This window comes from Vicugna pacos, chromosome 30, assembly GCF_048564905.1.
Source record: "Vicugna pacos chromosome 30, VicPac4, whole genome shotgun sequence".
NCBI lineage: Eukaryota > Metazoa > Chordata > Mammalia > Artiodactyla > Camelidae > Vicugna > Vicugna pacos.
This window is the reverse complement of record NC_133016.1, coordinates 29,609,197-29,634,903: the sequence shown is the minus strand read 5'-3', so window position 1 is coordinate 29,634,903 and position 25,707 is coordinate 29,609,197. Positions and strand designations below refer to the sequence as shown.

The window sequence follows — 25,707 nt, the reverse complement described above, 5'->3', positions numbered from 1 at the left end:
TCAATGGAGTGTTTTTGGCCCCCTAGTGGAAAAGTGTCTGTAAATGTAAGTTTTTCCCCGTGGGTTTTTATTGTGTCTCTTAGACTTATTTATCCAAACTTATGCCAGTATCATACTGACTTAGTACTATAGCATTTTAGTACACTTTAAAGTGAGTCCTCCAACTTTACTCTTCTTTTTCAAGGTTGTTTTTGCTGTCCTGGGCCCCTTGCACGTCCATGTGAATTTTGGGATCAGTTTTTCAATTTTGCATAGAAGTCAGCTGGAATTTTGATAGGGATTCCACTGAATATATAGTTCACTTTGAGGATTCTTAACATTTTTAATAATATTGTCAATCATTCCATGAAAATGGGATGTCTTCCATATATGTAGATCTTTTAAAATTTATTCTGGTGATACTTCAAAAAGTTCAATGTACAAATCTTGTAAATTTTTGTTAAATGTATCTCTCACTTTATTTTCAATGCTGTTGTAAATGGAAAGGCTGAATTTCTTATGGGTGGGACTATGTATCAATCTTCTTATTTGTAGAATTCCTTCACAACAAATACCCTTGGTATATATTTGCTACATAAATCTATCCACAACTATTCCCCGCCCCGTGTTATAAGAAACCAAGACCCAAGGTAAGCTACTTGAAAACACCTATGTGGAAGTGAGAAATGAGACCCTTGGGTGGGTCTTTGTGCAGATGATACTGAGAGCTTATTCTGAATGGCTTCTTCTTAATTACTTTTAAACAACCCTTTCAGTGTATTTAGTCAGATACATTAAGATTATGCCCTTTTGATGTGCGGAGTAGCTAAGACTATAATTTTCAAATAAATTCTAGTGAGAGTGTTGTACTTGAAACCTAATTTGCATCAATCTTTGAAGATTTATGTTTCAGGAGCTTTGACTAAAGAACAACTGTCTTTATTCTATAATGAGAACTAAATGCTCAAGCAACATGTAAGAGTTTGAGCAAACTGCCCCCGCCCCGTAGTGCTGGGTGGCTGCAGCTGTAACTGGAGTCAGCACTTACCTCTCCCAGTATGCTTGTGCTGATCTGCTCAAAGTGGTTCGTCCAACAGTTTGTCAGTAGTCTGTTGGACAAAGTCATAAAACATTGATTGAAGGTTGCTAGAATGCAATATATTCTTATTAATATTAAGTAAGCACATATTGAATGCTTACTGTATGATGGAATTGTCCCTCAGCCTCACATGAATATTATTTCTCTTGAAACCTCACATATTTCCTTGTTATTCTCACTTTACAGATAAGGAGACTGAGAATTAGGTCTTCTCTCTTTTGGGAGGAGCTCATTATTAATGATGGGCAGTTGTAAGGAAAAAGATATTGATTCATTATGAGAAAACATTTTTGTGAGAGTCAGCAATGAAGAAGATGAACACTGAAGAAGGTGATCATTGTTCGAGTGAGACAAGCCCTGGGTTGTGCGGAGTCAGCATCCCTGTCCTAGACACGGCACGTGTAGAGCTGCGTGGTGGGTGAGGCGGCGCGGCCGTGCAGGGAAAGCGGATGCTGGGGCCTTAGGCTGTGCTCAGGCCTGGTTGGGCTTTCTCCTAAGGGGAGTGAACCATCATTGACAGATTTTAAGTAGGAGAGTGGGGTGCTCTCATAGTTCATATTTGTCTTCTAGAATGTTTGGAAACATTTAGAAGGCTTGGCAGGAGATGATGTGATGAGTCAGAGTAGGGTGGCTGCGAGGTGTAGCAGTGTCCAATTTTCAAGTGGTTTTCAGGCCCAGGCTTGTGGCTTAGTAGCCGTGTCAGTTTGAAGGACGCACGCAAGGAAGTGAAACAATTTATCTAATCAATTGAAGCAGTGATGTACCCAATTCCCAGGACTGTTGTGGAGATCCAGTGAGATACACTGTGCAGTGTGCAGCGTGGTCTCCAGCAGAGAGTCAGTGCTGAGTGAGTGCCAGTGAGTATCTGGTAGGTCAGTTGAGGGTGGTGGGACTCGGTGTCTGAGGATATCTGGTCCCTGAAGGAGGGGTCCATTCACATCTGTGAGTGATGGGCCTGAGTTGGGAGACGCAGGGAGACCTTACCATCCGACCAGGGGCCCTGGTAAGGACGGCTATGGGAGGAACACCGTGAAGTCAGCTCTTTGCATGTGGAGTTGGAGCTGCCTTTGAGACAACTAACTGCAGTGTCACGAGCTTAAAGAGGAGATCTGGGCCCAGGTTGTGCATTTTCCTAAAATCTCAACTCCTAAGGACGCCGAAGTATTGATCACTGAAAGTGAAGTCATACTTTAAAGGACAAACGAATAGTAGTATTATCTCTGTCATCAAAGCTCACGTCTACTTATTCATCACTCACTTTGCTAATTGTGTACTTACAGAGCTCACTTCACCGTCCTCCCGTGGGCTCAGGCTCCACAGAAAAGAGCTGGTGTGTCTTCCTCTTTTCTAGAATAAGACACATTTAGCTTGTAGACTTCTGTACCTCGCCAGACTTAGGAAATTAGTTTGTTGGTTTAATTGTATTTTCTGTTGGCCATGTCCTGACAGGAGAGAAATTTTACCTCATGGTCATGTTTCAATTAGCTGTTACTGAGAATTGCTGATCTGATACATAGTGTATGTATTACATTAACTTTGTAGAGTAGTTATCATTTTTCTGTCTTTGCCCTTTAATTTTGTTTGCCCCTTCAGTGTTCTATTCTTTTTGGGGCCTTATTTTTTTTAAATTAAAAAATGTCTGTTAGCAGTTAAGAAAAAAATAGGAAAGAAAAAATGCACATGAGAACTAAATTTAGAAAATGTCTAGTGTGTTTTCTGTCTCGGCAATGGAGGGTACTAAAACTCCTGAAAACCTTCATTACACAAGTTCCTTAAAATGCTGATTGAGAAATAAAACCTTCCTTCCTCATCTTTCAAGCTGCACAACTCATTGTCAAGAAAGTGAGGGAAAATTCTCAGAAGCCAAGACAAACGAGAAAGCAGGGTTTCTGAGAGATACGTGAGCATTAGAAGCCGTGGTGTGCTGGTTGGCTCCTGAACTGATTTTCAGTTGCCTTGACAGGAGGGAAGGTTGTGAGCCCCAGGCCTCTCACACTAGGAGTTGGATGGGTGATCATATAATGGGCCAAGCCCATCCTGAGAATCTTGCTTTACTAAAGGGTGGAATAGGAAAAAAAAAAATTCCTCAAGACAAGAAAGTAAGAAAAGTCAATTTTGGTGGAAGAGGGGAAAAATAACAAATCCAAAGTAAGGATATAGTTTAAAGCTGTTCTGGCATGAGAGTGACCACAATCTCCTGGCAGAAAACCACAGCTACTCCTTGATTGATAAGTTGTGTTTTGAATGAATCAGTGAACAGCTATTCCGAAAAAGGCCTCCAGAGTCTTGTGGATCAAGATACTGGACAGCAAACACCTCTCTTCCAAGGTCTCATTCAAATAACCAGAAAGGTTTTAAAGGAAACTAACAATAATCTGAGTTGTATTTATTGACATTACTATATGCTAAGAATTCAGAGGTGACTATGGAGTTGTCTCCTCTTTTATGGACCTTATTTTCTCTTTGGGGAGAAAAATGACATAGTTGGGTATCTTGGTGGAGGGAGGTGTTAGTCTGTTGCAATTAGCCAGGAGAGGAGATTAAGAAAACAGTGAAGGGTGGGTGAACTTTTTAGCTGAGGACAGTCTTGTTCACTTGGCTTTTAATTGCAGGCTCAATGAGCTGTCACTGGAGGGAATAGATCTTACGGAAGATGGACATAGCTCAAGCCTCTTTGGAATGGACAAGTGAACCTGGAAAAAGACAGTCAAATCTGTGCAGACATTAAAGTTCACTTGAACGTGCTCCATCCCTGAGCCAAAGATAGGACAAATATGCAGCAATTCTTGAGGACAGAAGAGTGGTTTTTAAGGTTCTCCAAGAATGAATCCCATGGAACCGAGATGGCCAGTTGTCAAACTGAGACTTTGTTCTTTGGACGGTGTACCCAGCAAGGGTATTGGCCTTTTATATGTTTCCATTTGTCTTTAATACATGTCTGTTGATGAGGGCATGGGCACAAATGTTTGACACCTTGTCGAGGCGATTTTGGATACCTGCCTAGAAGCACGGGCACAGTTGCGGCTGCTTCATACATCTTGCAGCCCATCCCTTTCCCCGGCTCCGGGATCACGGCAGAGTGATTCCTTGTTGACCTGTCTGTTTCCTCTGTGACATCATAACCCATGAAAAGACCGGAGCATATTAACTTGGCTTTGTTAAATTCAAAGAAACAGATCAAATATGAAGTCAGATTTGTTCTTTCCTATTTCAGTAGTACCATGGAGAAGGCAGTTTGGGCAGCTTTTTGTAGTGTCCTGGAGGCTTTCTCTCTCAGCTTCTGGGCGCCTCTGTTGAAAACACTTCATAGCTCTCTGGCCTGCTGGAAAAGCACTCTGCCTGTTTTACCCTGAAGATGTGTTCTGTTTATAAACTCATCTCTACTCCTTGGAAAACAACTCAAGAAAAACTCGGTTGGTTTTCCACCAGCCATGGGCAGGGGTGAGGTAAACCGTGTTATTATTTCATAAAATAATAGTAATAATAGTAATAGTAATATTAGTAGTAGTTGTAGTAATAGTAATAATAATAATAATAATAATAATATTAATAGAAGTCTTAAAACAGGACAGAGCACATTGGAGAGAGTCAAAAAATGCTTTCTGGCTTAAATCAAAAGTGATGACTAGTGATTCCATGGCTGCTGTATTTGCTAAGCTAATTACTCCTTTGCTCCATTACACATTTCTTTTATCTGAAAAAGAAATACAAGGAAATGGTTTAAAAAAAACTCAGAGAACAAACATACACAAGTGAAAGAAGTTTTCCCTCATCCTCTGTTCTTTCAGCCCTCTCTGGAGATGCCTCTGTTTACTATCCTTTGGGTGCTTTTCCAGATATGCTTTGCACATTCCCACCTATGTATGTAAATTCCTTTAAAATTTTAGTTATTTTTAACTTAAAGGGGTTTAAATCCTCAAGTGGCATCTGGCCGGGTAATATAACAGAACAAATCTGACTCCATATTAGATTTGTTCCTTTGAATTTAACCCTATGCTCTGTCACCTAGGCTTCATCTTGCTTGTAAAACAATGTTGCCTAGAGCCTGAAATAAACAGGAGACCCTATTCTGAAGGCTCTGACCTTTAAGGATATTTAACACTTTTTCATTCATTAAAAGATAGCAAATTGCAGAATAGAAAATAACGTTTCTTTTGTTGGAGGTTTACAGGGATCTGACCCACGCAGATAGCTGCAAGAAGAAAGGATTCTAACAAGAAGGAATTCCTACACCAAGAAGTTTGCACTAACCAAGCACATAGGAAAGGAGCCTGAATTGTGACTTGGGGAGATGGTTTTCCAGGACATTAGTTTGCCATCTAGGTCTACAGAAACTTGCTATTCCATGCCCCAACATCTGGTCTCCCAACTTATTGGCCTGTCCTGCACTGAGGAGAATTAATTTCGACTTGGTAACACTCCTATCTACCTAGAAAGCTGGGCACTGGAGCTGAGTGTTATGGAAACAGGCCAGCCAAGACAAAAGCACCAATCGGAGTGTTGGAGTACTCAGAATTATTATGCCGGTGGGCTCAGAGGGGCTTCGGCTCCGAAGTTTTGAGTACCTCCAAGACGTGCACATGAGGTTTTAAAGGCTTAGTTACAAGTAAGGGGGGATTAGCCAATAAGGCTCAAAGAACAAAAAGCAAGGAATAAGTACACTGGAGCTTATCAATTTGTAACAGATCACATTACTGACACTTGTTGAGCTTGGAATTACGAGTTAGGTTGTTAGGCCAATAAACTGACACTAAACTTCATATTTACGAGATAGCCCAGCATAATTTAGATCAGTAAACTGACACTTATCACACTTAGATTTGTGACTTAGCTTGTTAGCCCAGCTGGACTTTTCCTTCACATGAGGACAGCTCTCCCACACCCAGGGAACTACTGTGAGCCCTTGATGTTTCCACTAGGGTGGGGTATGGTTTACCCAGGAGGGATGGGGACTATGCACCAACACTCAGGCAGTCTGCTCTGTCTGGGGCTCTGATCTTGTACCATCCCACTCCCCGCCAGCCCAACACCTGGGACAGTGGAGCTAAGGCAGAGATCCTGCCTGCCTGTTTCCCAGCGTGTAAAAGGGGAATATGTGCTCTTCCCAAGGTAGTTCTGAGCGACAACACCTGCGGGTGCTTGGTTCTCAGAGCAACAGAAAACCCAGCTCCGCGTGGGGGCAACGGGTGTGATCTCCCTAGGGTTTCTGCAGAAGCATCGGACGGAGGGTTGGATCACGGTGGTAAAATTGAGCTGCGGGGCTTGAAGGGTAACAGAAGGGTACAGAGGCAGGTCTGCCGCCTAGGGGTGCCCCAGAGGTAAAGCTTTTTTTCTCCAACTCCTCTAAGACCCTCCCTTCTCCAGATCCCTTCCTTCTCTCTGCTCATCCTGTCCATCTGTATCCCTCCAATTTTCCCGTCCTCTCCACCCGCTCCCATCTTCTCCCTCCCTCGCTGTCCCACCTTCTCTCACAGAACCCAGAGAGGATCGCTGGCCCTCCTGCGCATGCGCAGTCAGTGCCAAGTGGTCCGCTGGTTGGGAGCTCCATATCCGAGCCGGGGATCGGGCCCAAAGGCTTCTCAACTACGTCGCCCGGTAGGCCTTTGGTTCCTGCCTGGGGTCGGGGCCTCTGACTGTGGAAGTGCAAGGTGGGGGGCTCCTGGGAAAGGGGTCAGGCGGCTGCGGGAGGGCGGTCCGCCTGTCACAGACCCCAAGGGCGCTAGTCAGCCCGTGTTCAGATGAATTGCTCAGGCCAGACCCCTCTGCCAGCGCCACCTGCCCCGGCGTCCCGGCCACAGTGTCCAGGGCCTGGTGTGCACCTGCCATCTCTCACCCAGCCGGGATCCCCTCAGTCCGCGGCTGGCGTCCCCTTCCCCTCTCCCTCCCGCTAGTCCTCTCCTCCCGGGCTTCCTCTTCTCGTCCGGCGGCCCGTCCCCGCCCCTGGGCGGGCTGTGTCCCGGGCGGGCGGGGTCTGCGGACCCGGACGGGGGCGGGCGCCTGGGACTGTGGCTGGGGCTGTCCTCCGAGCGAGGCTGCAGCCCGCGTCCCCCTCCCCGCTTTCCCTGCCCCGCGACCCCGGGGCTGCCCTGCTCTCCCTTTCCCGCTCCCTGAGGACCAGCTCTGTGGCGTGGGCGCTGCTACCTGGGCTGAAAGCCTCCGGCTCTAACGCCCAGCTTCTCCTGGTGGAGTCGGGAAAAGGGAGCGTCACTGCTAAGCGAGGTTCTGTCTCCCCCCTCCATGTTTCTGCCTCAGGTAAGTACCTTGAACACTTTCAGGTGTTATGATGGCGGTGCTTGTTGATGTCACGTGTTTTTATAGTGAGAGGGATTGCAGTGGTGAAAGCAGGGCTTGGTTCTGTTAAAAATGTGCTGAAGGCATGAGGCTGTGACATCCTCCTTCCTTCCCTCTCCCAGGGTGAAAGGAGTGATCCTCGATTTTCAAGATAGTTACAGTCCCTAACTAGCCCAGCCCAGCTATTGTGTGTTAACAGGAACAGCACCACCAGAGGCCTTGGAGACCCAGGCATATTGCAGTCCTAAAGTGCTCCTGGCATAGTTTGGCTTGTTTAGGTTTTTTGTTTTTCTTAAATTGTGGGACAGACTAGTGTATACACTGAAAAATAATTGTCAAGAAATAATTTTCATAGGACAGTTTTATTGTGATATAGTTCACACACCATGAATTCCATCCATTTAAATGGTACAATTCAGCAGCTTTTTGCATATTCACAGTGGTGCATGCATTATTATTCCAGAACGTTTTCATCACTTCAGAAAGACCAGTGGAAATGAATGACCTATCCACCTCTCCCAAGTGGTGGTTCTAAAGAAATTTCTTGGCTATTCCTGACCATAAATTAACTTGTTATATTCCAAGAAAAATCTGGTAGGAATTCTAACCAGAATTGAAATGAATCTGTCTATCAAAACAGGAAGAATTTATACCTTTATGGCATAAACTTCTTCTACCCATGAATATATCTGGGACCCTATCTTTTCATCTGACCAGAGCCTGGCCCATGTGAAGTCCTCACTACTTTTTGGGCTTGTGAATGATGAGATTCTATACATCATTAGTTGCAACTGTAGCCTTTCACAGAAGAGAAAAGTAACCTCAGTGAAGCAAGTGACTCTCTGATGGTCAGAAAGAGTGACAGCCAGTGCTGGAGTGATCCAGTGGACTTGGTGTTTGCAGCTAGATTTCTCGACCACCTACAGTTAAGGGGATTAGAGAGTTCTTTTATTTTTTCTTAATGGCATTGCATTTATTTTTACTTATTTTTTAAAATTATTTTTTATTTAAGTGTATTCAATTTACAATGTTAGTTTCAAGTGTACAGCAGACATTCAGTTATAAACATATGCATATGTATATATATATGTTTTAGATTGTTTTTAGTATAAATCACTACAAGAAATTGAATATAGTTCCCTGTGTTATGTAGCAGGTCCTTGTCATTTATTTTATATTTACTAATTTGTATCTGTTAATCCCCCCTTTCCTGCCTGCTAAACACAGTTTGCTTTCTATGTCCATGAGTCCATTACTAGGAGCACCGTTTTTCCTAGTAATATATGCTCTTTTGCTGCTTTCAGTTTCAGTAATTCCATCTTATCTGTGGGCGCTTTTCTTCTGGTGGCCTTAATGTGGTTTGCACACGTGGTAATAGAGATCTATATTTGGGAGAACCCCAGGCCTCGTGTAGTCCCTGGTACAGAGTGCCCACTGAATTGATGCTTGAACTGGGAAAAAAGCACAGTAAATTTTGGAATTTCCACTATGGTTGAGAATTCTATAACCTCTTTTGACAAACTTAATATTGGCTGCACCCATTCTGGGTAATTTGGTGGAAATTCATGTTATGGTGGTGAAGAGACGGGGCCTTGTATGCTTCTTCTCTTTCTGTTTTCTAACACTCATTCTCCTGGGCCTTCCAGATCCTCCCCTAGAAGTGCCAGGTCTGGCTTGGTGCTGCGCTGAGGCAATATTTGTTAATAAGGCCCTTTCCTCATCTCTTCTGAGCCTCCGGTTCTTTCTCTGCAGAATGAGGGCTTAGACTAGATAACTACTTTTCAGTTTCTTTTAAAGCCATGTTTCCTTTGAGAAACAGAAAATGCAAATCTCTCCTCTCAAACCAACCCTTTAGATTTTGAAAAGTCCTCCAAGGAGTGACATAGCTCTTTGTGGAAAATGAATGTGATTGTGATTCCAGGTGACACAGAAAAGACTCTTCAGAGATTGATTGCAGGGAGAGGGCAGGAAAGGGGCAGTATGTCACACTTTCTAGTGTGAGCACTGGAGCAGGGGCTTGGATTTAAATACGGTGTCTGACGTGGCCTCTCTCTAATCTTGTAGAATGTGATAAACTTCTCTACCTCAGTTTCTTGATGTGTCAAGTTGGGGTGAAAATATTTTAAGGCTTTTGTGAAACATTATGCACATAAGCCATTTGTGTATGGGTAGAAACAAGACCTGCTAGGGATTCAGGGATTTGTTTAAAAAAAAAAATCTTGTCCATAGCACTCTGTCTGTGTGTATTTAGTAGTTCCTGAAGGGTGAGGGTGAGTCTAAAGTCCATCGTGGGACAGGTGGCCCATGATTCTCTGTGCCCCTGAATGCCCCCTCCTCCCCAGTCCTCTTCCTCAGTCCAGGATGAAGTTCCCTAGTAGATTTACTCAGAGGTCTTGTGAAAATGGCTATTCATTTTATTGTTTCACCAAGAAGGGCTGCCATCATGATCTCTGTGGTCAGGTTTTGAAGGGCTGCCATCATGATATCTGGTAAGAATTCTATGGAATTGGGTGTTTCTATTTAATGAAAAGAAAAAAATTACAAATAGAAAATTAGAACAAGGATGGTCACATGGGCTCTTGGAAGTGGACGCCATTAGAAGTTGGAGGGACTAGTGGGCTCAGTGGGAATGTTAACTGAGTGTATCTCATGGGCTGGGCATTGTCCTATTTGTACTGTGTGTTCCTTATTTGAGACAGTGAGCTCACCTAACCTCGAAAACCTCTTTAAAAAATTAGACTTTTTATTTTGAGATGTAATGTAGATTCCCATGTGGTAGTAAGAGATAATATGGAGAGAGCCTATGGACTCTTTGCCCAGTTTTCCTTAATGGTTCCATCTTGCAATATTGGGGTACAATTCATTACTGACTCACTAACAATTTGAGGTTTGTGTTATTGCCCTCATTTCTATCCACGATTAAATTGGGGCTTAGAGAAGCACACAGGCCTGCCCAGGTCACCCACATTGTTAGTGCAGAGTCTGGTGAACGTGGGCTTGGGATTCCCAGGAAGTATCATTATGATGGTCTTTGGCAGGGAGCAGCATTCACTTTGCTTGTTTATTCATTCATTCAAGAAACATTTATTGAGTAAATTCTGTGGGTCAGATGCTTTCTTAGGGTTATCTGATTCTTCAGCAGTACTGAGAACCAGGAAATATTTATATTTTTTAAACTGAGAAAATTAGCTCTGAGAGGTTATAACTCCCCCAAAGGAAGAATAGCTCATAAAGGGGGGATAGTACAATTGTACAGTCACCACTTTTTATGCAGGTGGTACCCTAGGCATTTTACATTTGCAAACATCTGTAATCCAGATATATTCTTGCAAGGCAAGGATTTTTTTTAATTGATGTATAGTCAAGTTTACAATGTTGTGTCAATTGCAAGGTGTTTTTTGACTTTTGAATTAAAAAATACTTTTTCAGGAGGTAAATTAAGTGTATTTATTTGTTTGATTTTTTAAAATGAGGTACTGGGGTTTGAACCCAGGACCTCGTACATGCTAAGCATGTGCTCCACCAATGAACAGTACCCTCTACCCCAAGGCAAGTTTTCTTATCCATTACTATGAAGCTAAGGGGTTCATATAAATTGAATAGGAATCCAGATCTTTTGATCCTACTGTGGTCCTTCTCTTTATATTCTGCTGAAGGGGGTTGGGGAAGCATTTCCTTTGTTCATTTCTTTATTCAGCATTTTTGAGCAGTGACTTTGCATCAGGGCCTTGCTAGGTGCTTGGAAATAGAAAATAAGAAATGACCTTTCTCTGCAGAGGCAGGAAGCCTAGACCAAAAGCTGGGTAATGTGATCCGAGCTACAGTAGCCATGTGCAGACTATGAGGACAAACTGTACCCCCGGATTTGCTTTGGCTTCCCTTGCCTTCTGTCTGGTACACACCAGGTCACCGCAACCCAGATGGGCCCATAGCACACAGCAGAGTATGTACCTCGATCTCCTCTCCTGTCTCGGCAGGGCCTGCAACATGAGCATCCCTGACTACGTGCAGTGTGCTGAGGACCACCAGACTCTTCCCGTTGTAGTCCAAACCATGGAGATCATCTCAGAGGAGAATTTCTTTTGCATCTATCAGCTACTCACCTCGGTGAGCCATATCAGCCCATGTGGCTCCCTGTGGACACTCTGTATCCACTACAGGCACCGCTATGTGCCCGAGAATGGGTGGAGCGTCTTCCAGAAACACTGCAAGGTCGTGGGCCTTGTCACCATTACCGACTGTCTCTCTGCCAAGGCCTTGGAGAAGCTCCACGTGCAGAGGAGCTGTATGGCACCTCGATAATGACTCTCAGCTCTTTGTCTTTGTACTGCATGTGGAGGAAGTCGAGCAGCCGCGCACCGACGTTGCCTTCAAATTTAGAGGACTGCAGGGTGGTGGAGAAGAGGATCGAGGAATTCACTGAGTCACTCTTCATCTTGCTCAATTCCAAGTGGCTGGATGGTGGCCCCAAGAATTCTGGGGACAAGATCCCCCTCCCCTGCATCCCGTTTGAGAAGGAGGACTTCATGGGACTGGACACAGACAGCAGGTAAGTTTACCTGGAGGCCAGTCCACCCTGGCTTTATGCCGGATTGCTTCCCTACATCCAGAAAGGGATCAGCAAGGAAGAAGTCTGTCTTGTAGCCAAGGGGGGATGGAGATGCAGCCCGCCGGTTTACAGACATTTCAAAGTGAATCCGCCTTTGTTTCAGAGAGATCCTTTTAGGGTTAGTGTGGACACTTACTCCCGCTTTACAGCCATGACCATGGTGGGACCCCTGGGGTTGCTGTCCAATAAAGTAGCCAAAGCCACTGATGCTAGGAGCACTGGGGAGGAGGCTGGACTGAGCTGAGATGTGCTCTAGGTCACATGCACATCAGACACTGAGGCTTGTCTAGTAAAAGTATATAAACTATCTCTTTACTTCCTATATTGATTACATGTCAAAATGATAGTATTTTACATACAGTAGATTAAGTAAGATCTGTTCTTAAAATCAGTTTCTAGTATTTGTTTTTTGTTTGTTGGTTTGTTTCTTTGTTTACCATTTTAAACGTGGCAAATGGGAAACGTTATTTACATGGCTCTCATTTCATTTCTGTTGGGCAGCCTGTCCTGGGACAGTCTCATCCCTTTGCTTATAGATGAGATGCTGAACCCCGAGAGGCGGAACGAGGAGCTGGTTGAGCTGGGGCTGGAGCCGGTGTCTCCTGCCTCCCAGGCCCAGCACCTATTCTGCTCAGGCCCTCTCTTCTTGCCCGACAGCCTCCATGCCAAGTTAGGACATCAGAAACACCGCCGGGGACTTCCGAATGAACTCCTTATGCAGGGAAAGGCGTATCACGGTGTATGGGACAGAGCAGGGAAATGTTCATTCTCACTTTTTCCCTGTGATTAAGTCAACGGCCCCACATTGCCTCGGAAGTACAGACGAGCTCTTCAGGGCTGCCTACCCCCCAACTTCAGCTCTGTTTCCCGGTGTATCTGTTGTGCTGTCCCTCAGGCAGAAGAGGGTGAGATGCCTTTTCCGAGACGTGGAAACCTTTGCTGGGGAGAGTGAGGGAAGCTGTGTTCCCCCGGCCTACGGCCTCTGTCCTTGAGTCTGGAGAGGGCTCATGGTGGTCCCACAGGTGACGGTCGGAGAACCTGGCACATGTTTCTGGGCCCGCTGTGAAGGAAGTGCTCTGTGACTCTTGAACTTAGCTAAGATCAGATCCTACTCTCTGGTTGTTGGTAAGTTGGAGGAGAAGATGCTAGAGAATTGATAAAAAGAATGTCTAGACCAGCCCTGTGAGTGAGAAGCACAGGGGACACGAGTCCCACCTGCGAGAGATAATGTAGCGGGCTCTGGATGAATTTTCTGTTCCTCCCAGACATACCTCTATGACTTAAGGAAGGGGAGAGGCATGCTGTAGCCATGATCTGTACTTGTCCTCTCAGGGCCCTGTGATCTACATGCCCGCACTCCCCATCTGCTTCTTAAGATGAGCTGGCATGTATAGGAGCCTGGGCACTGCTGAGGGCATAGCTGCCAGCACCGTGCTACACCAAGTCTGGCTCCGTTCACCTCTCCTGTCAACACCTGCTGAGGCCCCAGGCATTAGTCAAGGTAGGTGCATCAGTGCAACATAAGCAGGGACCACTTCTCCCCCTGGACAGACTGGTGAGTGAGCAGTGGAAGCCTGGAGCCCTGCCCCAGCCCCCACGCCAGTGCCTCCTCTTTTGTCATAGGAGGCACTGGTGATATTTTTGCTCAACAAATGCTTGTCTCTGAGTCTGCAGCCCCACCAGAGAATGCCAGATTGTTTTTGTCTTTTGAAGTCTGCCCTTGGGACTTGGCGGAGTATCCGGATGTGTAATTAGCCCACAGTGGTTGACACTGTCCCCATTGTTTACCCAGAACCTCGTGTACCAGGCATGGCTCCCAGTATCGAAATACAGCAGCGCATTAAACCTCCCTCCTTTTGGGTCTGTCTGTTCTGGTACCATAAGGGCTCAGCCAGCTTCTGAACGTCAGTGAGATAACGCGGCCAGTGAGCTCGGGTCAAGCACATTCTCCTCCAGTCACTTTTACCCCATTGTTGCTTTTAGTATTCCACAGTCATTAATTATTTAAACAATTCTTTGGTACAGGAGCAGAGCCTAATTCTCTCCTGCTACTCTTGGTGGAAGTGAGTAAAACGGTCCAGACTGAAATGCGACCACAATTTGTAGCTCAAAAGCTGCCTTGAAGCTTGTAGGTGGAATTTTGGTTAGGGGCGCTGACCACGTTGGGGTCCCCCGGCAGCGCCGCTCCCCTTAGGTAGCTGCTTTCCCTGGAGCAGGGGGTGAGGGTGGGTCTCACCATCCCCTCGTCCCTGGCCTCACACACTCACGTAAATTCTTGTACATGCTGTCAAAATCATTTTTGTTCTTGTGTGTTTCTAATTTTCTCTTGTTCCTCTTTTCCTTTTTCTTTATTCCTTTTTCATTTGTACTGCCCAGTGAGCATGTTGTTGCATCTGAAAATGTGGGCTGTGCACACCCTGCATTGGAAATAGCCAGATTGCCCTCCATACTGTCTCCATCACTTTAAAAAGCAAAATCTTAATATCTGTCTTGATCCATGTATTATCCTAGTCATTTTGTATTTTCTAATGTTTTGGAATATTTGCTTTGTTAGCACATTACCCACTGGTGTTAGATACCTGTTAAAATCCTTGCTTTGAGGGACCTGTTTGGTCCTCCTTTTATTTGGTGACAAATGCGCCCTTATTAAATTTGTTTGATTGTTTTGAAGAAGTAAGATGCGAATTGATTTAGTCGGCTGCTCAGGGATTCTTTTCATGGAGTATTTAAACTTGTAAGGTCAAACTCTGCAGCATTTTGCTCGATTCCTGCTTTTACACAAACGTGCTCGGCACGCGGTTCCTGGCTGTCGCTGTGTGACGTGCGTGACGGCGCTTCCTGGCCGGCGGTCACTGGTGAGGAAGTGGCCGGCTCGGGGGTGACAGCTGCAGGGGACGCTGTTGGAGGAAGCGGTCACCGTTTGGTTCTTTAATTCTTTTTTTTGCATTCAACTTCCCCGTGCCATTTACTTTACTTTGCCTTCATAAAGGGGCAGAATTGGGTCTAAAATCCATGACACTATTTGTTCCCTTTACGAGGCTGGTTTTTCTGGGTATCAGGACAACATGACCTTCTCCTAAGTAGCTGGCTCACCTGGATCTGTTGGACACAGGGACAGCTAAAAGGGCCGTAGCTTCCTCTCTGCTCCAGCCAGTGGGCATTCAGAGCTGGGTCTGTGGTTTGCCTCAGCAGCCGTGCAGACCTCCCTGCCCCGGCCTTTACTTTTAACCCATGTTGGCAGTAAAGAGTTGAATCCGTTTCTGTTGCAGCTGACATCCACCACTGACAGCCGTGTCGTTAGTTTGTGGTAGTCAGTCTCCAACACCCCAGACAACCGTGAAGGAAGATGATTTGGCCGACCTAGGACCCTGGATTCTCACCCTCACCATGGTTCATCTCACCCGGTGGAAGGGTGTGGCCACCACCATCATGCTGACCATGAGGCCTTGTTTCTCCTTTCATGCTCTGGTCCAAATGTGGACACTTCATTTTTCACTGAATCTGTCTCGCTTGAGACAGGCCAGAATATCTGAATGAGTTCATCACATTCTGGGTGGGGAACAGAACAGAAGTAAGTGTCGCAAGTAGATGGAGTCTAGGCTGTCCGGGTTGGCAAATGCAGGCTGGGATCTGTGATGGCTGGGCTGTACACTGGACACAGGTCTTTCCCGTGGCTCCCGAGAGCCCAGGAGTTGGAGTGATAACAGCCTTGCGTGGGTTCCCCCATCCTCATCTGCTCACTGGCAAGTGTGTCTGCTAATTAGGAGCTCCCCCAGACCTCGGGCCCTTCAAAGCTCAGACCACGGGAAAATCTTGAGTCCCTTCTCCTGGGCCTCCTGTGTGAGAATCCAGTGCCTTCTGAGGTGACCAGCGGCAGGAGATGCCTCCCCCTCCAGGGAGCACCCTACGGCGGACTGTTAGTGAACCATGCTGTGAGCTTGTGTGTTTCCGGCCATGGTCCCTGCAAAACCACACTTGAGATCAGCTTATTGGCGAAAATAACAGGACTGATTCCAGGGCAGGGCCGGGGGGAGGGAACAGTGGAAATTGAATGTGAGCTGAGACAACTAGGTGGGTGCTGAGGCTGTTACTAAAATGGGGAGTCTGGGAGGTACCTGCCAGGAATCGAATTCCAGAGTAAATGGTGGACATGTGGCATTTTTAAGATGCCATTTTTCATCCAAGTTAGGACTTCAAAGAGGCACTCGGCTCTATGAGACTGGGGCTCAGGTGAAGGAGCTGGACTAGAGATACAAGTTGGGAGTCGTCATTCTTAGCTGGTGTTCACAGCCTTGCATGTGAATTAGATCATCTCGAGAGCTGCAGACTGAGGCTGAGGGAGGGGAGGGCTGTGCCTCGGTTGGAGGTAAGCCCAGACCATGCAGCTTTGGTGTGTCAGCCAGCGGCGTTTATCATTTTCAGAGCAATCCCATTTATCCTTAAGGGGCCTGGGGGTCAGCAGGGCCAGCCAGAAAGAAATCCAAAGGGAGAGTCTTGGCCACGTGTGCGTCTTAGGAAGGTGCAGAGGCTGCAGGATACGGAAGGTTAGAATCCTCAGAAGCTGGAGTTGGAGTGGGGAGAAGGTATTCACAGTCACCTGTGAGGGAGGGAGGGAGGCCTAGGGAGTCCCCACCCTACCGGACTCGCTTTCCCATGAACAGGAGGCAGTCAGACAGAGGATCTGAGGTAAGAAGGATGGGCACTGGGAGGGGAGCCAACCTGGAGAATGGTGCTTGGAAAGTTCTGGAATAGTCTCCCTGAAAAATAGAGTTAAAAATACCCAGACTCTTAAGAATATTGTTAGTGACTTGGGAGGAGGCAGTTGTTTTTCTGGCCTCCTAAGTGTAAGTCATGTATCCAGGGATACACAGAAGATACGGGCAGTCTGTTCCGGGGACTTGATCCTTACCAGGGGGATCAGTGCAAGTTTAAAGGGGCAGAAGGGCAGCGGAGCGAAACTAGCCAGGCCCCGTGTCAGGTAGCAGTCGGCCGCCCTACTTGTGTGTTTCATTCACATCCATGACTCCCAGGTGGGCGGTGACAGCCCCCTTTTGGGGATTGGGAAGCCTTCTCAGAGGGGTTAAGGAATTGGTTTGTTTAGCGGTTGATAAATGCTGTAGCTGGATTCAAGCAGAGCCTTGTCAGACTTCAAGGGCATGTTCTCTCTACTGTTTCCAGTACTTCCCTGTTATACCTGGAATGGTGAAGTGGGTCAGATTTGGAGCCTTTCAGAAAAAGTATGATTTAAGTGCCTCAGGACTGTTTCACAAAGCTCAGCGTTCTTTGATGGTTCTGAAGCATGCAGTGCTTTTCGCCCCACAGAGGTAATGTCTAACTCCATTGTCGATGATGTGGTTGCAAATGATATACAGGTGTAAAACCACACTTCGCAGCTTCTAAAGGGAAACTCTCCAATTCTCCCTTGGTCGGCTTTCTTCCACGGGGTGTAACTGTGCTGCAGCATAGGCCTGAGCTTCCGTATGGAGTGAGGATTTAATATCCGAAGTTAGCATAAAATGGTCAGATGAAGAAAACCGACATTGACAATTTATTTTTGGGTTTCATTAGTCAAGATATACTATCAGTTAATGGCCCATATAGCAAATGAAATTCAGTATAGGACATTGCATTTCTTCCTTTCTATTCAGAGTTATCTTACCGAATAAGGTTGCCTGCTTTGGAACATCAGTTTCACCACACGGCACCTATCAGTGTGTTGGTGTGATTGCATTTACAGAGTGAATGTAATCTGGGCTTCCTCAGCCCCAAACACTTCAGTGCAGAATCACGGGCTGTAGACGTCTGTTAGTCACGCAAATACTTCTAAAATTATATGATGCCAGAAAAGAAAGAAGAGAGAGAGAGAGAGATTGCCTTTATCAAAGTTCCTTTCAGTTCTAACTGCAAACTGTTGTTGAGCAGCTCTGGTTTCCTTTGGATATGAATATATACATTTCTTTGCATGTAACCTAGGTTTTGGACTAGAACACCAAGTTCTTGCTGTCCCCAAGCCACAAAAATAGTAGCCAAATTGCACACGTGTGAAATAGTTTATACTTTTTTCTGAGAAAGTATCCTTGAATTTGGGACTTGGACTGTGATTTCTGCTTTTTGCTTCCCTCAACCGTCTTGTAATCTCTCACTCCTTCCCACGTGGTTCCCAAGTGTTCGTGGTCTCAAAGGAGCGGGCAAACACCCAGTTGGTCACCATGTACTGCTGCTATAGATAGAGACCAGACAAGACCTAAAGGACATTATCGGAGAGGAATTCCTGGAAGAAATGGGCTCTACATTCAGTTGTGAGGACAGAGTAAGAGTCAGCCAGGAGAAGGAGTCAAGAATGTGTCTCAGATCGCAGGTGCAGCCCGGGCAGAGGCCTGGAGGCTTTTGGCGTGGGCACCCGGGGAGAGTGCCCTGTGCAGTCCAGGGTGGAGGGAGCCCCTGCTGGGGAGGACACTGGAGAGAGTCCGGGATGTAGGGCTTTGGAAGAAGTTGAGTTTTACTAGAACTGACACAGTAGGCAGTGAAGGGTGTCAACAGAAGTGACCCTCAGGAAAGGTACTTCTGGTTTTGCTTCTGATATTCTACAGACCGAAGGATCGGGTCGGGCGAGAGCAGGTATGTCTGTCCCTTTGAGACCCAACCGGTCATTCATTTATACATTACACGTGCACTTCTGTGAGTCTAGGGGAGAGAGCGTGTAGCCACTTTAGTAAGCAAAATGTATTTGCTTCTTGAGAGCTTAGCATTGTCAGAAGTTGACTTAGCCTAGAATGTTCTAGGAAGAGAGGAACAAATTGTGGAGGTTGGAGGGAGGGAAGGCTTCCTTGGGAAACAGTCAAAATGAGACTGGAGCAAGTGGGAAGTAGGAGCAGTTCAGGGGCCCCTGTGGTCACTGGGGACCTGTGTACTTAGGTGAGGATGGGCGAGCAGGGTCTGGGGTGGGGCTAGAACTCTAACAGGGAGCCTCTAAAGGGTTTGAAGTGGGGGTTGATGTAATCAAATTTGTGATTTGGGAAGGCTGCCGTGGCTCTCTGTGTTTGTATAGCGGGGAAGAGGGGTTGGGTGCCACCAACTGGGGGATCATTAGAAGACCATTCACAGGCTGGGATATGGGCATCGGGGCTACTTGGGGATGGCAGGGGCAGTGTGGATGCCGGCTTTCCTTATTGGGGGACTTGTTAGCGGGCCGACCTAGAGGCATTTTGTGGCTGGAAGAAAACTGATGGAGGCCGCCAGGTGGATTTTCCTCTTCTCTCCTTCCCTGCCTAGTGTGATGATCTTAGCTCAGCCAACATTTGGAACAAAAGAGCTAATTTCCAGGGTTGCCCAGGACTTTGTAGAGCTCCTTCGAGTGAGATCTGATCGGATTTAGGTTTGTGTTCAGATCTGGATGTTCACTTAGCTAGAAACGTCCTGTCATTTCGATTTCCATAGGGGTTTTTTACTTCATAAAGTTTGCTTTCTTGGTGAGAGGAAATTTAATACAGCTGTTGTCTTTTTCAAAAAAATCATATCATTTAAGAACTTTAATATTCAAAAGAATAGAAATATATAAAATATTTAAGGAAGTCTTTGGTGTAGTTTCTTTGCTTTCTGAGCTAATGTGGAGTTAGAGCCTTTGCATTACTTCATAGCACATCCTTGTCAGTATTTAAAGAGCTGATAGTGGGCGCCCCAGGCCCCACCTCTCAAAGAATCGTTAAAGTTTTCTCTGAAATAGTGAGGTCATAAAGGTCTTGTTTTCAGAAATCAAACGGTTTATAATACGCAGCATAGCCACATTTATAAAATAATAATTAGTTCAAAATTAAGAAAGTGGAGGATAATTGATTTTTTTAAAGCCTATACATAAACTTTCTTGTGCTAATGTTGCAAGTGGAAATTTTGAAAAGAAAAATCCTACTGCAATATCATCTACATGGAATACATATATGAGTTTTACGCTTGAAAAGTAACTGCGCAGTGGTTTTCAAAGTCAGGAGCATTCCAGCTCAGATACTGGCAGTGATGGTTGCTGGTTTTCAATGAAAGAGCCTAAATTTGCCTTCTTAGCTTTTTTATTTTTGTATTGAGAGGGTTGATTAGTGCTTTGCGAGCATGATTTTGGGGCAAATTGAGGGCAGATGTCGTGTAAAAACAGTGAGATATTTCCATGCATTTTATTTTCTGGACATCACCAGGGCACATGTGGGGTTTGTGCCTGCAGGCTGGAATGCTGCAGGACTCCCTAATCCATCACCATTATGTCCTGGAGCTGCTCAGGTCATTGAATGCTTTTCTGTTGCTTGGAGGAAAGGTGGTCTGATGGAGATGATCAGATGTGCAGTTAAAGTGCTATTACTTGAAATAAGAGTAACCTAGAAACATTGCTCTAACAATACAGGATGAGGGAGGAGAATTGTCTGAGCTACTTGCAGTGGGGAGTCTTCTCATGTTTCTCCCACAACGTGACTCCTGCCAATATCCGCCACAGTCCTGCACGGTAGTCCTGCCGAAGCAAGCAAGCACTTTGCTCAGAAACGCACTGAATTTCCTTGTGCCTCTGTTTGTTGGCTTTTTTTTGAAAGCACATTTTGCCCTTTGCTTAAATGCCATCCATGCTAGTCAACTCTTACACTCAGTTTTCTGGAACTCGTCCATAAATAGCTGCTGAATGGATGAACAGAATGTAGTATCTCCATGTAGTGGAAGATTATTCACACGTAAGAGTGAATAAAAAAGAAAAAAAAAGAGGAAAATGAAAAAGGCCACCTGTTTTTGGAAGTCCACCCTGACTGTTCAACCCACACTTTTCCCTTTGAAACCCAATCACTTATGCTCCACTCTACTCTTTTTGATAGTGCTTACCACCTTCTAATAATCTTTAACGTTTTCAAAAAAAAAAAAGACAGAGATGCTGATACCACTTCAAAATATACAAGCCTTGATAACAGCTTGTTAATTGAAAGGAAGCAGACACAAACGGTCAAATATTGTTGATTTCAGTGATCTGAAATGCCCAGAAAAGGCACATGCAGAGGCAGAGAGCAGGTGATGGCTGGAAGGGGCTGGTTGGAGGGGGATTAGGGAGTGACTGCTAGTGATAGGCGGATTCTTTAGGGGTGATGAAGTGTTCTGGAAATAGAAGGTGATGGGTGCTACACAACCGTGAGTTTGCAGAAGACTGCTGAGCGCTGTGTCTGGGAGTGCCTGTTGTTGGGGCATCTTTATTTTGTTCTCATCCTGCAATGTGAAGAGCCATCTTCTGCTGTGGCTGTTCTACTCCTGTGAGTGGTGAGGGTCAGAGACTTTGCAGAGTCATGTTTCTTTTTTCCCCCTGGGTGAGTGTAGGCAAAAAAAGATTTAAGCCTAAGAAAGTGCTCCATCTGCAGAAATGTCTTTTTGTTTTGCATGGTGTAAAAACCTTGAGAGCTTTTAATCGTTGAGGCCAGTCTGTGGGAGGAAATAGCCCGTGAAGCCTGTTTGAGCCTGGGAAGCACCGTGCATCTCTCCCAGACACGGGTGGGGATTTCACCCCCGTTCAGGCAGTGAAGGGCCCAGACCCGTGAGCAGACTTGACAATCGTGAATATTTACGTGTATCCGCTGCTTCATCTTGGATATTAATTTCAAGCTGAGTCAGTTTGTGGCGGCAGCCTCATCCTACATCAGGAATTTATAGTATCTGCTCTTTGAGGTGAAGACCTGACAGACTTGATTATTTAACAGTCTGCCTTGAATTGATATCTCAGATTCCTTTGTCAAAAGCAAACAGCAGAAATACAGAATTCCTTTAATGCCAATGTGACCTGGAACGAGTTTAGTCTCTGTGCCTCAGTGGCCTTATCTGTGAGTGGGAAAGATGATAACAGTGCTTCCCTCAGAGGAGCTGGTGAGGGGAGAGTCAGAAGCACAAATGGAGGACTTACAAAAGATGCTCTTGAATGACCGAATTTAGTGCTCTCAGCCTGGTGAGGCCTGAGGGGCAGAGATGTCAGAACAGAGCAGTCCTAGCCGGAGCTCGATCCGTGATGGAAGCTGTTATGATCAGTATCACCACTGTGCGTTATCAGGTAATTTTAAGACTTGGTAATATGAATTCTTGAATAATGTTAAAGGACTAGACATCTCAGATCCAGTTTACATAGTCCTCAAGATTTCTTCTGAGAAATGGATGGTTTCTTCCCCATCTTAAATCTGAGATGAGTCTCTAAAAAATTCTGTATTCCTCCATCTTTTTGCTTTAATTTTCCATTTCCTAAAAAACCATGTTTTTAAATGGAGTTAATGGGGACTGAACTGAGTGCCTCATGCATGTTAAGCACTTACTCTCCCAAATGAGGTATAATCTCCTCCGTGATTTTTGTTAAAATTTACTTTCTTAGTTTACAGAGGTAAGAGGCCTCTAATTCTTTTTCTGGAGACTTGTCCATGAACCTGTAAATCTATAATTAATGGACAAAATTTGGTTTATTAAAAAATCATTAGAATATTCTGCAATTCATCCAAAAAGAAATGCTCATTGACTTAAAATGTTTCTCCTTTAAGGGGATTTCTCCTGTTTGGTCTAGCTTAATTTGTTAACAGCCATCCTCATCATCATAATGACCAAACTCACTGTGAGTGGACACCTACCTAAGGCTAAAATGTTTTCCTCATGTTTTAATTCATATCAGGTGTTTGATTGTAGGTATCAGTGTCTCCTTTTTTGCAGCTGAGGGATTGAGAGATGGAGCAGCTTGTCCCAATTACACGCAGCAGGCTGTGGCTAGCTCGGTGCTGGAACCCAGGCTGCACAGAATGCATTCTTAATTGCTCCTCTTATCAGCCTCCCGTTAAGTGGTTACCTGAACACCTGTGACTCCATAAACGGCCGAGTTTAGTGAGCTCAGACTGATGAGGCCTTGAAAGGAGAGACACCATTGAGAAGTTGAGACAGAGTGGCAGAAATTAAAATTGTTCATTTTCACAAATTTTTAATTCTCAGGTAATTACATAAAAAGTTATTTTTTTTATTTTAGTGCTCTGTAAGCACTAAAAACAAAACATTAAAAATAATTATAGTGCAAAAGAGAAGTGAGCTCTTAAAGTCCAACCACTGCTAATGATGTTGCTTGTTTTTCTCTTGTGGCCCTTTTTGACAGAAATACTTACAAAGACTGAATTGGTTTTATGTAGTTTTAATATGGAAGAAAAGATTGTCAGTGAATATTGTAAGAAAAGTCTTTACTCTTTTCTTTCCTGTTGATGAATATGTACTTTATTTTCATGGCTTAAGTACATTTCCTCATTTGTGAAATTTGAGTAATATCGTTTAATTTGTCTGACTGTGAGAGGTAGATGCCTTGTATACAAAGAACCCAAGAGGTGCTTAATAAAAGTGTGCTGTCACAATGACAGATATTTTAGAAGGATCAACTCTGAATACTAAAGAGTGTCGCTTATTTCTGATACATATTCAATATGTATTTGTATGATATATTTGAATATGGTTTAAAGTAACAAGGATTCATTTTTTTTTTGGTGTAGTATGAAGTTTTAATGAAATCTGTATCATTCTAGTGAGACAGGGACTAGTTAAATTGCCTTAATCAGATGACCTTGAAGATTATTTACACAGAATATGTATTGTTACAAATCAGAATTTATGTTGCCGTGTAACCATCCACTCAGACATTTAAATTCGTGGGATTCTGACCAGATCCGTTAAGTTTAGTAAAATCCATATTGATCATTTTCAGGGAATAAACTCCTCTATTTTGTGATTAAAGAAAATTTTGATTTTTTTCTACATTCTTAACAGGTTTAAAATATCAAAACATTGATTTGACATGTCACTTTTTTAATAGAGAGAATAAAGCTCATGCTGTTTTATTATGTAAATAAATGTTTTTGTATGGCAACAAAATTGTATGATATCCTGGCTCTTTTAGTATTTTGCAAGATACTTAGATAACCTACTGTTGGAAAAATACAAATGTGAATTTTATGAATATAGGCCTAGTACAGATCTGTTGGTTTTTGCTACAGTGCAAGACATGAGGCATAGGAGAACTTTGCTGCTGATTGCCAGGAGGACAGATCCCATGTCTCAGTTTCCCCTCCTGTAAAATGAAGTGGCTGAACTGGATTCTTTCCTCTTCTAAGATGAGTTTCCATGAGCCTATATCTTCTGTTTATATTCAGGAGTATTAGCAATATCAGATTAAATACTGAATATCCCTCCTTTCCCCCGAATCAAAGTGCAGCATGTGCTATATAAGTTTTATTTATCTGATTCTCGTTACTGATCCTACAGGCAATTTTTGTGTTGCATCTTTCCTGGTAACCTGGAAGGTCATTTTACCCATAGGTGGCACTGTTGCACCTACTTACAGTCTTAACTTTCCTGTTTGTAAAAGGAGGCTTAAACAACGTTATTTTATTTTGATTACTTTACTTAATGCTTCAGAATAGCCCAATGTCCATTATGTCTGTCTAACTGGAAAAGTTATTCTGCTTATATCTTAGATTTATTCTGTCATCTCACTGTGAACATTTCAGACTTGCTGTGCAAACAATAGCAAAATCGGGCTTTTCTTCTAGTGTTAGAAACCAGTGAGCCGGGATTTTATAAAACAGCTAGAAGCGGCATCTGGAGGACCTTAAAGGTGAAAAGTGTATTGAGTTCCCTGAGTTTTGACCCCGCCGCTGTGTGTTAATTGGTGGTAGGAGATTTGGTACATATACGAAGGGGTGTAGTTTTTGATATGGTTTGCCTGCACGCGCTGCCACTGAGCCACTTGAGCCTGAGTCAGTTCGTTTTGAGTTTTTCCCTCGTCTGTGAGATGGGGACATTCGTATCTGATTTGTAGAATTGTGAGAATTAGAAATTATGTGCAGTGTTTACCACAGTGTGTATGTCAAGAGGGCTCTTAAACTTTAGCTGCTGTTTTGTGTGAAGCCATCATTTGAGAGTCTTTGGCAATTACTAAGAAACAGGAAAATAAGAAGAGATGGTTTTATGATGAAAGATATTTGAGGAGGTTCCATAGTTCCTATACCCATAATTTAGCATCAGCAGAGTCAGAACTGTTACACAGTCGCCCTAAACCAACGTTAAGCCACAGAATTATTTGTTACTTCATATATTTTGGGGTTTAAGGAGATCCAATACTTATACATATGTTGTCTCCAGCAGCCTACTGAGAGATGACACAAAAGAGTAGACAGGCAATAAATGTCTTCTTTGTTACTGATGAAGCCACGTTCTCCATGAACTTCAAGGCTGTGGGAAAATGCGTGTCATGATACTGTGTCCCAGAAATACAGACTCACCCTGTCCCATGTAGCTCTGGGCCACAGCGAGCCTTCCCTTGAGAAGACCTGCCCTTTCATGCACAGGGCTTTCCTGACATGGAGCTGAGCATCCCGCGTGCTTCCCAATGGTGACCAACACTGGAGTGAAAGGAAGGGTTTCACATGCCCTGCTTGTCTCCCCGGACTCACACCTCACTCTGTTAGTGTAATGAGTGCTAGCTGTGGGCCAGGGGCCAGGGGTGTGAAGGGAGAAGCACCCTCCATGGCCCAGAGGAGTGGTTAGGAGACATCCACTCCCTCAGTTTAAACAGGTGGTTGGATGGAACATAAGGGTGCTCCCCAAGAGTGTGTAAAAGGAGAAATAAGGATTTTATTTGGGACTTAGGCTAGCCAGGAAACAGATAAGATGATTAGAGGGGACACTTGTAAAACAATTTGATATTAAGTTG

At 44.5% G+C, this 25,707-nt stretch overlaps 1 protein-coding gene across 2 annotated transcripts in view; it reads left to right on the top strand.

Moving 5' to 3' along the window:
* The window catches only part of LOC140690346 (trafficking protein particle complex subunit 9-like), a 60,903-nt gene extending 48,991 nt beyond the window's left edge, over nt 1-11,912 (top strand). The window contains exons 1-2 of one of the 2 annotated variants that reach the window (XR_012065580.1): nt 7,059-7,330; nt 11,347-11,606. Coding sequence is in view for 1 of the 2 variants with exons in the window: in XM_072952054.1 (XP_072808155.1) it covers nt 11,347-11,671 (325 nt within the window). In the remaining variant the exon portion in view is untranslated. Of the gene's footprint in view, nt 1-7,058; nt 7,331-11,346 lie in introns of those variants that run through there. The other variant, XM_072952054.1, reaches the window with a different exon arrangement.
* The last annotated feature ends 13,795 nt before the right edge of the window (nt 11,913-25,707 follow it).